Below are 12,214 nucleotides of genomic sequence, written 5' to 3' on the forward strand. Positions count from 1 at the left end.
GAGATTTCTGTCTCACCTTTTTAAATGTTTTAATGTTTTAGGCGAGAAAGAGCAAGGTATAGGAGAAGTCACTGGTTGATAAACAAGGTTGAAGTATCAAGTCATCAGTTTTGTCATTAGTTAGGACAATTATCTTTGCAGTAATTTGGAGATTTGGTTATATTGGTGGCACTTAAATGTAATAGAAATATGCATATAGTTTAAATGTACTTGAGAGGAATTCTGGAAAAGTTTGAAATTTATAATATTTAGATAATTTGGAGACTTATAAGTATTGATTGTGATTTTTCTATTTCACGCCCGATGCCGATTGAGGTCGTTTAGGGTCAGGTGTGACAATTTTGGACATGAGTTTTATATTAAGTGTTTTAATACAGTGATTTACCTTTTGACTATGTGTGATATTTTGAGAAATGATAGCAAGCTTGATATTTTAAATTGCATATTTGGTTAAAGGTACTAGTTTGAGTATTTTATTATGGTTTAATCCATAAAATGTTCATTTTGAAGAATATGAATTTTATATGATGCATTTTGAAAATTAAACTATAAATATAGTTATTTTGAGTATAAGTATTTTTTGTAGTTGATAATTGCTTACTGAGATTTTTGTCTCATATTTTTAAATATTTTAATGTTTTTAGGTGAGAAAGTACATGATAAAGAGAAGGTTACCGACCGATTAGGCGAGGATCAGAAGTTATTGCTTATTGTTAGAATTATTATTAGAACTTTAGTATTTAATTGTAATATGATGAAGTCGGTAAATATGTTGAGGTTTTAATGTAATAGGAATATGTATTTGTTTAGAATATACATTTAAGAGGAATACATAGAAAAGTGATATTTATGATATTTGGAGACTATTAGGTGTTGATTGTGATCTTTCTCTTTCACGCCCGATGCCGATTGGGGTCGTTTTGGGTCGGGTGTGACAGTTTGGTATCAGAGCCTAGGTTAAGTTCTCTAGACATAAGGTTGATAGTAATTGAGGATATTGATATTTGGTGATAGCTAAGAAATAATTTGGAATTTTTCGAGAATTGAGGAACTAGCTAATGAGGTGTAAAAAGTGATATTTGATGGTTATTAATACATTGGGTGTATGAAAATTAGTAAGTTATTTGATATTTGGTGATATGAGTTACATATTTGATATTAAGTATGATTTGGAATTGATATTTGGGAGCATAATAGTTAGTTTACAACTATATAGATTAGATGAGAAATAAGGCTAGAAGATTTTGAATAACATGGCGAGTTCATATTCTTAAGAGTATAAGTAATCGAGGAAATGATAAATTGATGAATTGGAGATATTAGACATAAGCTTGAGGAAAATAACATATGGAGATTTTTACTAATTATAATGGATGTGATTAATATTTTGGAGATTATAATAGACACTAATTTGGAGTTAGCATAAATAGTTGAGGGTATGTATATTGACAATTGAATTTATATAGTACTTTTATTGATAATAGCCAAGTAATTTTTAGTTGAAGTCTGATTATAGTTTAAGTTTATATAAGGATCAAATTGAGTGTCTATAGTTCAAATAAGAAGATCGAATGGCATTGTAAATTTATTGACTTTTATGTATCTAAGGATATCATTTGGAGTTTGTAAAAACATTGATTATCTTAATTTAGGTACTCTATATATTCCTTGACTATGTGGTTTGGAGAAATGATTGAAGTTTATTTGGTTGGATTAATGATATATATATATATATATATATACGGTGGTGAATAAAAAAAATAGCATAGTAGTTCAATTGAATTTAAGGAATTAAATGGAGAATTATAAGAGTGATATTGATATTAAGATTTTATGAAAGAAATCTTATTGATAGAAAGTTGTATTATAATAATAAGGTTTATATTTGATTGATGATGATGATTGGAGATTATAATATAAATAATGAATGGAGGGAAAAATTAGAGATACAAGTATTATTGCCGGTAGTTTTCGTTGATGATTATATTCATCGGTCGGCGACTCATTGAATACCCGAGTTGAATTGCCCATTATGATGAAATAAGATTATACATTGATGCAAATCATTGATTCAGATTATTTGAAGATTAAGAAAAATATAATATCATACATATTAGTGGTTTAGAAGTGATTTTTTTAAGTCTATAGAACTTGGAGATAGGTGAAATATATTTGATATATATGCAATTGATGAAATCCATTGTAATTTAAAGTTACTAAAGTGATGTTTGGTTTAATGCTAGGAATATATGAACATAAAGTATATCATATTATATAAAATTGAATGTATGAGATTTGAAGTTTTATTGTTGATTTATTGGTGATGGAATTGACTAGGTTGAAGTTTAGAGTTATTAAGAGTTATATTTAAATGATTGTTACAAAGATGTCGATATTGATAAATGATGAAGTTAATGGAAGGAAATATTAGAATTTGTGGTCTCATGATGATTGTGATGAATTTTAGTGAGTTGAAATAACTTCATGATCTTGAAGACGGTTGAGGAAGAAAACTTAGATAGACTAGAAATTATGAATTTTGAGGACGAAATTCTTTAAGGTGGGGAGAATTGTCACATCTGTATCCTTAATTTTAATTATTATACCCTAATATTATGTTACATTATATTTATTCATTGATTGGAGAGTTAATTGGGTATTATGGATATAGTTTGGAGGACAATTTCTTGTTTTAAGTGTAAAGTTAAAAGTTTAGGATAAGTTTTAAAAGAAGTTAAAGTTTAGAGAGATCAAAATGGATATTTTCCACTTTTTGGGAACATCAATTTCCAATTCCCAAACCTATAGTTCGGATGCCAAGATAAGAAAATTCAGAAATATATTTTCTTTTCTCATTTCTTCCCCATCTTTCCCATTCTCTACATTCAAACACCCAAAAATTTCATACCTTCAATGATCTTATGATATGTAGTGATTGAACCGTCGGATCGAGCTGATTTTTTTACAGTAGGTTCTAGACATCCTAATACACATTGTGGTCGGTGTGATTTTGATTTGGAGATTTCTATCATGGATTCTTCCTAAGCAGATTTGAGGCTTAATGTGTTTATTTTCTCAATTATTACTAAAGTAAGTAATTATCAACTACCCTTTTGAGTTTTTATGTATATATATGTGTATATAACTCTATATTTTCCAGAAAATTAAATTTTTGTGGGAGTTTTTGACATGCATTTGATTAATTGGAGTTTTTATGATTTAGTTTTGAACATGAGTTTAAAGTTAAGTTCAAGTAATTATATATGTATTTGCATGTCAATTTTAACCTATAATATATATTTATACATTCATATTTGATTAATAGTTGTATAAGATTTGATATTTTGAGGAATAAAATTAAAGGAAAGTGTATTGAGAAACTTTATTGAAGTTGATTTGTGAAGAAATGTGTATACATGCATTAAGTGATTTTCTATAAATTTATTTCTCAAAGTAAATTTTAGTTTTAACTAAAGATTATTAAAATAGTAATTTTGATGAAATTATGATTTATTGAAATAAAGTAATTATATGATGATTTTGTGTGTTTATTTTTAAGAAATTGAAGTTATTAGTGATAAATATATCAATAAATTATTTATTGGTGATTTTGGGTTCAATAATGATTTATGATTTAAGATTTTTGGAAATTGATTGAGAAAGGTACTTGAGAAAATTCTATGATGTTGATTTATGAGTTATATATATATTTTTACATATATATATATATATTTCTGATTTTAGTCATATTAAAGGAGTGTTTGATTTTAGATGATTTTGTATTTTGAGCAATTTTTAGTGAATATTTGAATAATTGTGGTTCTTTTGCGGAAGCCAAATGGTTTATGGTTTACAGTTTATGATTATGAAATAATTATGAAATTTGATTGTGAAAACAGATTTGAACATGTTATAATTTTATGATATAATATTTTTAGTATCCATCAAGAGTAATCCGGATAGGTGGTTTTTATTAAAGTCTGTATTTAGTGAGAAATACGGCATGCGTACACAGTTGAAAGACCTATCGGGTATGACAAAGAAGTGTTGAGTAAGACCATGCGGGATAGGCAAATTATGAGATATCTCGATTCTATTATATTGTGGGGATTGATATATATGGGGATTATCTCTCGGATGGATACGGTTTGTGAAATATTTATTGAGATGCGATTTATGAAGTATTTACCGAAATACGGTTTATGAAGTATTTATTGATTTACAGTTGATTTGAGTAAATGGTTAATTTCAAATCCATTTATTTTGTATAGTTGAGATTTTAAACAACTAAATATATATAGCTATTTTGGACATGAGTTTTATATTAAGTGTTTTAATACATTGATTTACGTTTTGACTATGTGTGGTATTTTGAGAAATGATAGCAATCTTGATATTTTAAATTGCATATTTGGTTAAAGGTACTAGTTTGAGTATTTTATTATGGTTTAATCCATAAAATGTTCATTTTGAAGAATATGAATTTTATATGATGCATTTTAAAAATTAAACTATAAATATAGTTATTTTGAGTATAAGTACTTTTTGTAGTTGATAATTGCTTACTGAGATTTTTGTCTCATATTTTTAAATGTTTTAATGTTTTTAGGTGAGAAAGTACATGATAGAGAGAAGGTTACCGACCGATTAGGCGAGGATCGGAAGTTATTGCTTATTGTTAGAATTATTATTAGAACTTTAGTATTTAATTGTAATATGATGAAGTCGGTAAATATGTTGAGGTTTTAATGTAATAGGAATATGGCTTTGTTTAGAATATACATTTAAGAGGAAAAGTGATATTTATGATATTTGGAGACTATTAAGTATTAATTGTGATTTTTCTATTTCACGCCCGATGCCGATTGAAGTTATTTAGGGTCGGGTGTGACAGATTTGCTTCACACATTTTCGTATTCCTTTCGAAATCTTAATTTTTTATTTTTATTTTTTGAGAGATCAATTTTATATTTCCACAACTTAAAATTTTGATCAAACAGGTTCATTTTATTAAATTCATTTAACTAATAAGGAATTTAAAAATTAAATTAGGAAATAAAATCTGTTACAGTATATCACAAATTGATATTCTATTTAAAGTTATCTCTATTTATTACATTAGTGAATATGATTCTAATTTCCAAATGGCAAAGACCTTTTTTTTAATATATAATATGATATCATATTTTTTTTATAATTATTTCTAATAATCATCTTACTTTTGATAAAGAGTAATATAAATATATCATAAATAATTTTGTGAGATTAATTTTATATTTCCACAACTTAAATTTTTGATCAAATAGGTGCATTGTATTAAATTCATTTTGACTAATAAGGAATTGAAAAATTAAATTAGGAAATAAAATCTATTACAGTATATCACAAATTGATATTCTATTTAAAGTTGTTTTTATTTCTATACATTACATTAGTGAATATGATTCTAATTTCCAAATGGCAAAGACTTTTTTTTTTAATATATAATATGATATCATATTTTTTATAATTTTTTTTTTAATAATCATCTTACTTTTGAGAAAGAGTAATATAAATATATCATAAATAATTTTGTAATAATAACAATAAAATACAACAATGATCAATTTATTTATGAATTATAACATATACTCCTATCATATGACAATAAAATTTAATATAAAAATCGAAAAAAAAAGGAAATAAAAGAGAAAATGAAGATACAGAGTACTTTACAGGCTTACATCAGTGATAGCATGTTTCTAGATAATCCAATTTAGGAATGGAAATCATCTTATAATCTAAACACAGTCTCTCTGATAATTTTGAAGGAAATATTAAATATATATATATACGATATTCAACTTGTTTCGGTCTAAAGTCATCATCAACCATCAACCTCCTCAGATCCAATTTTGAGCTCAAATCAATTCAACCACCCAACTTCTCTTGTTTCTCTCTTCGTTTTGCTGAAAACTCACTGATTGATTGATTAATTGTTGTTAGATTTCTATTTTATGATACGCTGAAGTGGATGCGGTTTCATTGTTTTTTTAAAGTTGGTTTCTTGCTTCTACTCGGTATTAAGAACCATGTCTGGGAATTTAGTTCAGTTCAAGGATAGGAAATGCTCAGCCTCAGGTTAGTTTTTATTTTTTTCTGTTATCGTTTCCTTTGCGGCTCATTGACTCTTCTCTTTTTGCGTAAAATTATAATTTAATGTTGTCGGTTCGAAAATGATAGAATTTTTGCTGCTTGTGTTGATCTGCCTAATTGGACTGAAATTGTTTAGTATTCTTTAATTCAAATGGAAAAAACTCTTCTCTGCTGCTCTATGGTGTTCAATTACGGATGTGAAGTAATACCTCTGCTAATTTTGTAATCTTATATTCAAATATTGGGAATGCTCTATGATAAATGGACTGATAGTTGAATGTTTCACCTAGAAAGTTAGGAAACTAGTATCTTCAATTCTAAACTTAATATTGAAGATGAAATTTATTTAGTGTTTCTTCAAGTCTTTATCTTATAATTATGGAGTTCATTTTGAAATTTTCAGTGACTTTTGTTTGGTCGGTTTCATAGGATCTCCATATATTGCATTTTGTTAAGTGCAGCATTATCTTGAAGATAAAAAGAAGAGGAATATGGGGATAAGGAACAAATACAGAAAATCAACTACTTTCCCTTGCAATGCAGGGAACAGATGTTCTGTGTCTTCTGTGGTGTGGAGTTTGGTGGGACTTCTACTTTTCTTTAATTTATACTCCTTTCTTAGCAACAGTGGTAGAAAAGGGGGAGAAATCCAATTTCAAGGTAGCACTCATCCTCTAATTCGGGAGCTTGAAGAGGTGGAGGTCGAAAATGTTCAAATACCCCCACCAAGGAGAAGATCTCCACGTGCTGCAAAACGAAGGCCTAAGAGGACAACCACAATGGTTGAGGAATTTCTTGATGAGAATTCCCTACTAAGGCAAATGTTCTTTCCTAATATGAAGTATGCTATAGGTCCTATGAGTGACGCTGGTAACAATAGTTTCTACTATTATCCTGGGAGAATTTGGTTGGATACGGACGGAAATCCCATTCAAGCTCATGGAGGAGGTGTTTTATATGATGAAAGATCAAGGACCTACTATTGGTATGGAGAGTTTAAAGATGGACCTACATATCATGCTCACAAGAGAGGAGCAGCCCGGGTGAGTTTTTCTTCTTCGTTATTTCACCATCAATTTTAGTTCGATTTTATGCAGCGATCCCTGGTTGTTTATGGAAATGTTCGTTCTAGTTGCATTTCTTATTCCGAGTTCCTCTTTTATGTGCTGGGATTATGTAACTAATTATAACTGGTAATGTTTTTTTTGTGATGTGATAGCTTAAACTTGAGAAGTTCTTTTCTTTTATGTTGACCCTTGCAAATTCTATGTATTAAACCACTTCAAATGATATGGAAACTTGCTTTGAGATTGTGTCATTTGATTCCTACAAAAATTAGTTTCTGCTTTATTAGACATTACTTAGAGACCGGGGGCCAATTGATATTACTGGATTTCTGGGAAACCATGCGAAACCAATCTTGTCTACAATTCTATTTGCCTATTGCCTCTAGCCTTTTAGCTGAAGTTTACTGCTCTGTTCCTTGACCCATGGGTAGCTATAGCAGATATTCAAACAAGGGGAATTTTTATTCTATTTCTTTCTCAAAGATGGTTGGCATGCCATTTTCAAGTTTCAGATTAAATTCCTTCAAGCAATTATAAATGATCTAAACCTTCTTCACGAGTCATTACAAAAGGAGTATTGATGCAGGCTTTAAAATCTACTCTGATGTAGATGGGTGTATTTTCGGACCCGGACCTAATTTGAAGCTGGCAAGTGCTAATAATGTTCACATGATTCAACCTGAAATGATGTGGTCATTATCTAGTCCTTCATCTTATTATTGAACCTTTCTGAGTTACTAGTCAGATATTCCAGAAAACATTGACCCTTATCGTTTCTGTAGTTTGATCGTATTCGAGAGACAATGCACGACGTACCTGAAGTTTCATGTAGTCACCTTAAACGTTTGAAGAAATCTGAACACATTCTTATATTCCTATTCCCAAGTTGGCTAAACTAATTGTTACTCATATAGACCAAAGACCAAATGGAGGAGGTTATGGAGCTTTTGGGAGAATTTTATAATGCTGCACGAAGTGCATATCCTATTTCATAGGAGTTAAAGTTTTTTGAATTAGAATTTTTCCTTGGGGGGGCATTTTAGCAATCATATGCCAGGAGCATGAAAGGGATTGCGCTCAACTAGTGAATCAGGTTATTTTTCAAAATATAGATGGCTTCAGTGTGATGCTGATGCTTTTAAGTTGAAGATCAGCTTATCTTGGTAGGAAATCATGTTTGAAGAGACTTTTGAGTGGTTCTTGACTATACAATCTGCAATATAATTCATGAGTATGTTTAAGAGTGTAGATTCTATATGAAGCTTGTAGAATTCACAATACAATCATTTAGACAGCAAATGGTATATTTGCTGTCTATTTCATAATTTGTCACTTTTCTAACCTAGAACTAGTCGTCCTCAAGCTATCTGATAATAATCAGAATGGATTTAAAGAGCTGAGTACATAGAAGAGCTTGAGGGAACTAGAGACCTAGCTTAATACCGCCAAGATGTTTATGATAAAGAACCTTTTCTTGTCATTCCGGAGGAAAATATATTACTGCTGCATATAGAGATTCATAGAAAGAGCAAATTACAACATATAAAATGCCTTATCCTATCACTAAGTTCTTGAAAGAGGGCAGTGACTAAGAGTTTGTAGAATTTCCTCCTCATTGTCGAAGATGATTTCTTTGTACATGACATGCTGAATGGTTTACAAATTTTCAGTGGTTAGTTTGACTATGCTGTTGTGAGGATCTCTCAGATATCTTTTGAAAGAACTGGTTCTAGAATCATTAAAGGCTTTCATTTAGTAATTATATGCATGAAAGTTAGTTTGAACTCTGAATTATGCTATTTTGCTTCATTGAGTTTATTGAGTAAAGGCTTGCACTTTCAAGTTTATTATGAAACTGTCTCGAAGCAGAGGAAATTAATCTTAGTTTTCTTTCAACAAATTTCATTCTCTAGTTCAAAATTTTAAGTTAACATGCTTTGCTTAAAGTATTTTGAATTTTTGTGCAAGGTTTTTTGTTATTATTTTGTCTACAATGAGATGCTCTTCAAAATAAATTAATTTGATGTAGATAAATGTGGAAAGATTCTTTTACTCATCGCTTAGACAAAAAAAGTTGTCAGATATAGCAGTGTGCATATTTTTGTGCAGTGAAAGTTCTATGTTTTTAGATTTAGATATCACACTTAACCTGTTGTTATCTACTGTTATTGTGCAGCAATGGTTTTAAATAATTATGTTCATAATGTTGTTTGAATTCTTTGTTAGGAAGTGAAGTAGAAGGAAATAGACAATTGGGATAAGGTTCCTTAATTTAAGGGTGCAATACATCTGTGGCTCTGAACTATAGTGCCACGAACAATATGACTTCCTAAACTTTATCTCGTGACATGAAAGTCCTTGAACTTTACATTATAGTAACATTAAAGTAAACAAAAAAAAAAACAGTTACAGAATTAATGGAATGATGAACTGGACAAGTTTGAGTACATCAATGACTATAATATGTACTTTATACAAATTGGAGATGTATTATCCATGTCACGTAAATTATGGCCAAATATCTACTTTTAGGCCATCATTCTGTTAATTGAACTGATTTTCTTTGATTTGGTCTTTAATATTACTATAATGTAAAATTCAAAGACTTTTATGTTACAAAATAAAGTTTAGGGGCCATAATGTTAGTAGCATTATAGTTCAGGGGCATGGATATATTTTACCCTTTCATTTAATGCTTTCATGTATTCAATCACATGTTATAGTAGATATATTTTCCTGCATTCCTTCATCTACAGAACCTTTAGCGTCGCATTGTGTGGTTTTGTTTCAATAATTATTTTGAAGGTGCTAGCTAATTCACAATCAATACTTGCAATCTGTCTCTGGAGATGTTCATGAACCATTCTTTGTTGATAACATATTTACTATTTTATTAAAATGTTTATGAAATTATTACTCCCTCCATTCCTTTTTATAAGTCATTCTAGTCATTGAGTTTTTTTCCAAAATATAAGTCTTTCTAGTTTTACAAGAATTTTTAGTATAGTTTTCTGATCCAAGCATTAAATTTTTTGTCTTGGTCTATGTGTTTTTCAAAATTAATTACATTTGAGAGATTTTTTTGTAGTTAACCAATGTAAATTTATTAATTTCACTCTATATTAATTGTATTTCTTAATTTGTGTGAAACAATTTGGAATGGAGGGAGTATAAAAAAGAAAATATATTCTGTGAAGAGTATTACCTCGATGATATAACTTGTGAAATCTTGTAAGTGTTTAAAGTTTCATAAAGTTCATGTGTAATGATGTTGGCTGTAAATACAAAAACAGGAAGCATGTGAAGAATGAACAAATGCTCATCACATTCATAATTTTTTTGTGACTATGACTTAATAATAATTGTAAGCTCATGATGGGTGCATCCATATTTATTCATACCTGAAGCATTTTTACAGATTACACTAGCTGGACTTTGGTTCTGTCATGCAATAAATACTTATTGTGCTAACGTTATTATTTTGATTTTTCTTTTTTTTTTTTGTGTGTGTGTGTGTATGACCTTATTATTAACACAAACATAAGGTAACATACAAGATGAAACTTATTAACGTCTCCGTTTATGTCCCGTTCCAGGTTGACATTATAGGAGTTGGTTGCTATTCCTCCAAAGACCTCTGGACATGGAAAAACGAGGGCATTGTATTGGCTGCAGAAGAGACAGATGAAACACATGACCTCTACAAATCTAATGTACTTGAGAGGCCAAAAGTTATCTACAATGAAAAGACCGAAAAGTACGTGATGTGGATGCATATAGATGATGCCAACTACACGAAAGCTGCTGCTGGTGTTGCAATTAGTGATTTCCCTACTGGTCCTTTTCAATACCTGCATAGTAGACAACCCCATGGATTTGAAAGTAGAGATATGACTTTATTTAAAGATGATGACGGTGTGGCCTATCTTATATATTCCTCCTTCGACAATAGTGAGCTTCACATAGGACCGCTTACTGAAGATTATCTTGAGGTCACAAATGTTATGAGAAGGATTCTCATCGGACAAAGGCGGGAGGCTCCAGCACTATTCAAGTACCAAGGGACGTATTACATGATCACTTCTGGATGCACTGGTTGGGCCCCAAATGAGGCCCTTGCCCATGCAGCTGAGTCGATCATGGGGCCATGGGAAACTATGGGAAACCCATGTGTCGGAGGGAACCAAATGTTTCGGATTACAACATTTTTTTCACAAAGCACATATGTAATTCCTCTGGCAGGGCTTCCAGGTTCGTTTATTTTCATGGCTGATCGGTGGAATCCTGCTGACTTGAGGGATTCAAGATATGTATGGTTACCTTTGATAGTTGGAGGACCTGCTGATCGGCCGCTACAGTATAGCTTTGGATTCCCAGTATGGCCAAGAGTATCAATTTACTGGCATAGAAGGTGGAGGCTTCCCATCGGATGGAGAGTTTCGAAATGACAGGTTTCTATCATAAAATATTATATTTGAATGATTCTCGCATATTCTTTCATTGTGTCTGAGTGTCATATATACATGAAAAGCTTATGTTTTTAGTCAGCCATTTAGGAGATGTTAATATTAGCTTTAAGAAGGGTTTGATGTTGGAAAGAGATTGGAATCTTTTTGCTAATAACAACACAGTTTTTAGACTAAACTTGAAGTCTCCTGACATGTAAAGAGAGTTGTTCTTTTGAGTATCAGTTGAATACCAGTCAGTCCATCAGGTTTTCTGTTTCTGAGAATCTAATCTCTCTCTCTCTCTCTCTCTCTCATAACTTGCCATATATCATGTCTTCACACTCAAATCGAGTGTCTGTATAGTTCTTCTTTTCGTAGTTTTTTCACCATTCCAAACAGTAAAATAGAAGTGTTTGGTTAGAATTAGGAAACAACTTCTTATAGCTATTTCGGAAGTAAAATTAGTTAACTTCTACCAATAACAATAAACAGTAAACAACTAACGGTAATAATAGATAGTAGAAATGAACAACTAAAACGAACAAGCCCCCGACTCTCATGCTC

The 12,214-nt window shown here is 30.4% G+C and overlaps 1 protein-coding gene across 4 annotated transcripts; it reads left to right on the forward strand.

The window, feature by feature from the left end:
• The first annotated feature begins 5,730 nt into the window (after positions 1–5,730).
• LOC136230180 (uncharacterized) lies at positions 5,731–11,934 on the forward strand. Of its 4 annotated transcripts, none has more exons than XM_066019157.1 (3): positions 5,731–6,120; positions 6,539–7,178; positions 10,799–11,934. In XM_066019157.1, exons 2-3 carry the CDS (start codon positions 6,627–6,629, stop codon positions 11,648–11,650), a joined length of 1,404 nt encoding a protein of 467 aa, XP_065875229.1. In that variant the 5' UTR covers positions 5,731–6,120; positions 6,539–6,626; the 3' UTR covers positions 11,651–11,934. The 4 variants fall into 4 exon arrangements, with proteins under 4 accessions (XP_065875229.1, XP_065875230.1, XP_065875227.1 ...); XM_066019158.1 differs by having other exon boundaries at positions 6,679–7,178; XM_066019155.1 differs by having other exon boundaries at positions 5,732–6,120; positions 6,565–7,178.
• The last annotated feature ends 280 nt before the right edge of the window (positions 11,935–12,214 follow it).

The sequence above is a fragment of the Euphorbia lathyris genome, chromosome 5 (genome assembly GCF_963576675.1).
Source record: "Euphorbia lathyris chromosome 5, ddEupLath1.1, whole genome shotgun sequence".
Taxonomy (NCBI): domain Eukaryota; kingdom Viridiplantae; phylum Streptophyta; class Magnoliopsida; order Malpighiales; family Euphorbiaceae; genus Euphorbia; species Euphorbia lathyris.

Excerpts from the sequence above, each read along its gene's own strand:
- LOC136230180 (XM_066019157.1), top strand. The coding sequence starts at position 6,627 with ATGGGGATAAGGAACAAATACAGAAAATCAACTACTTTCCCTTGCAAT. Across the intron at positions 7,179-10,798 it reads ACAAGAGAGGAGCAGCCCGG|GTTGACATTATAGGAGTTGG; the intron begins GTGAGTTTTTCT and ends GTCCCGTTCCAG.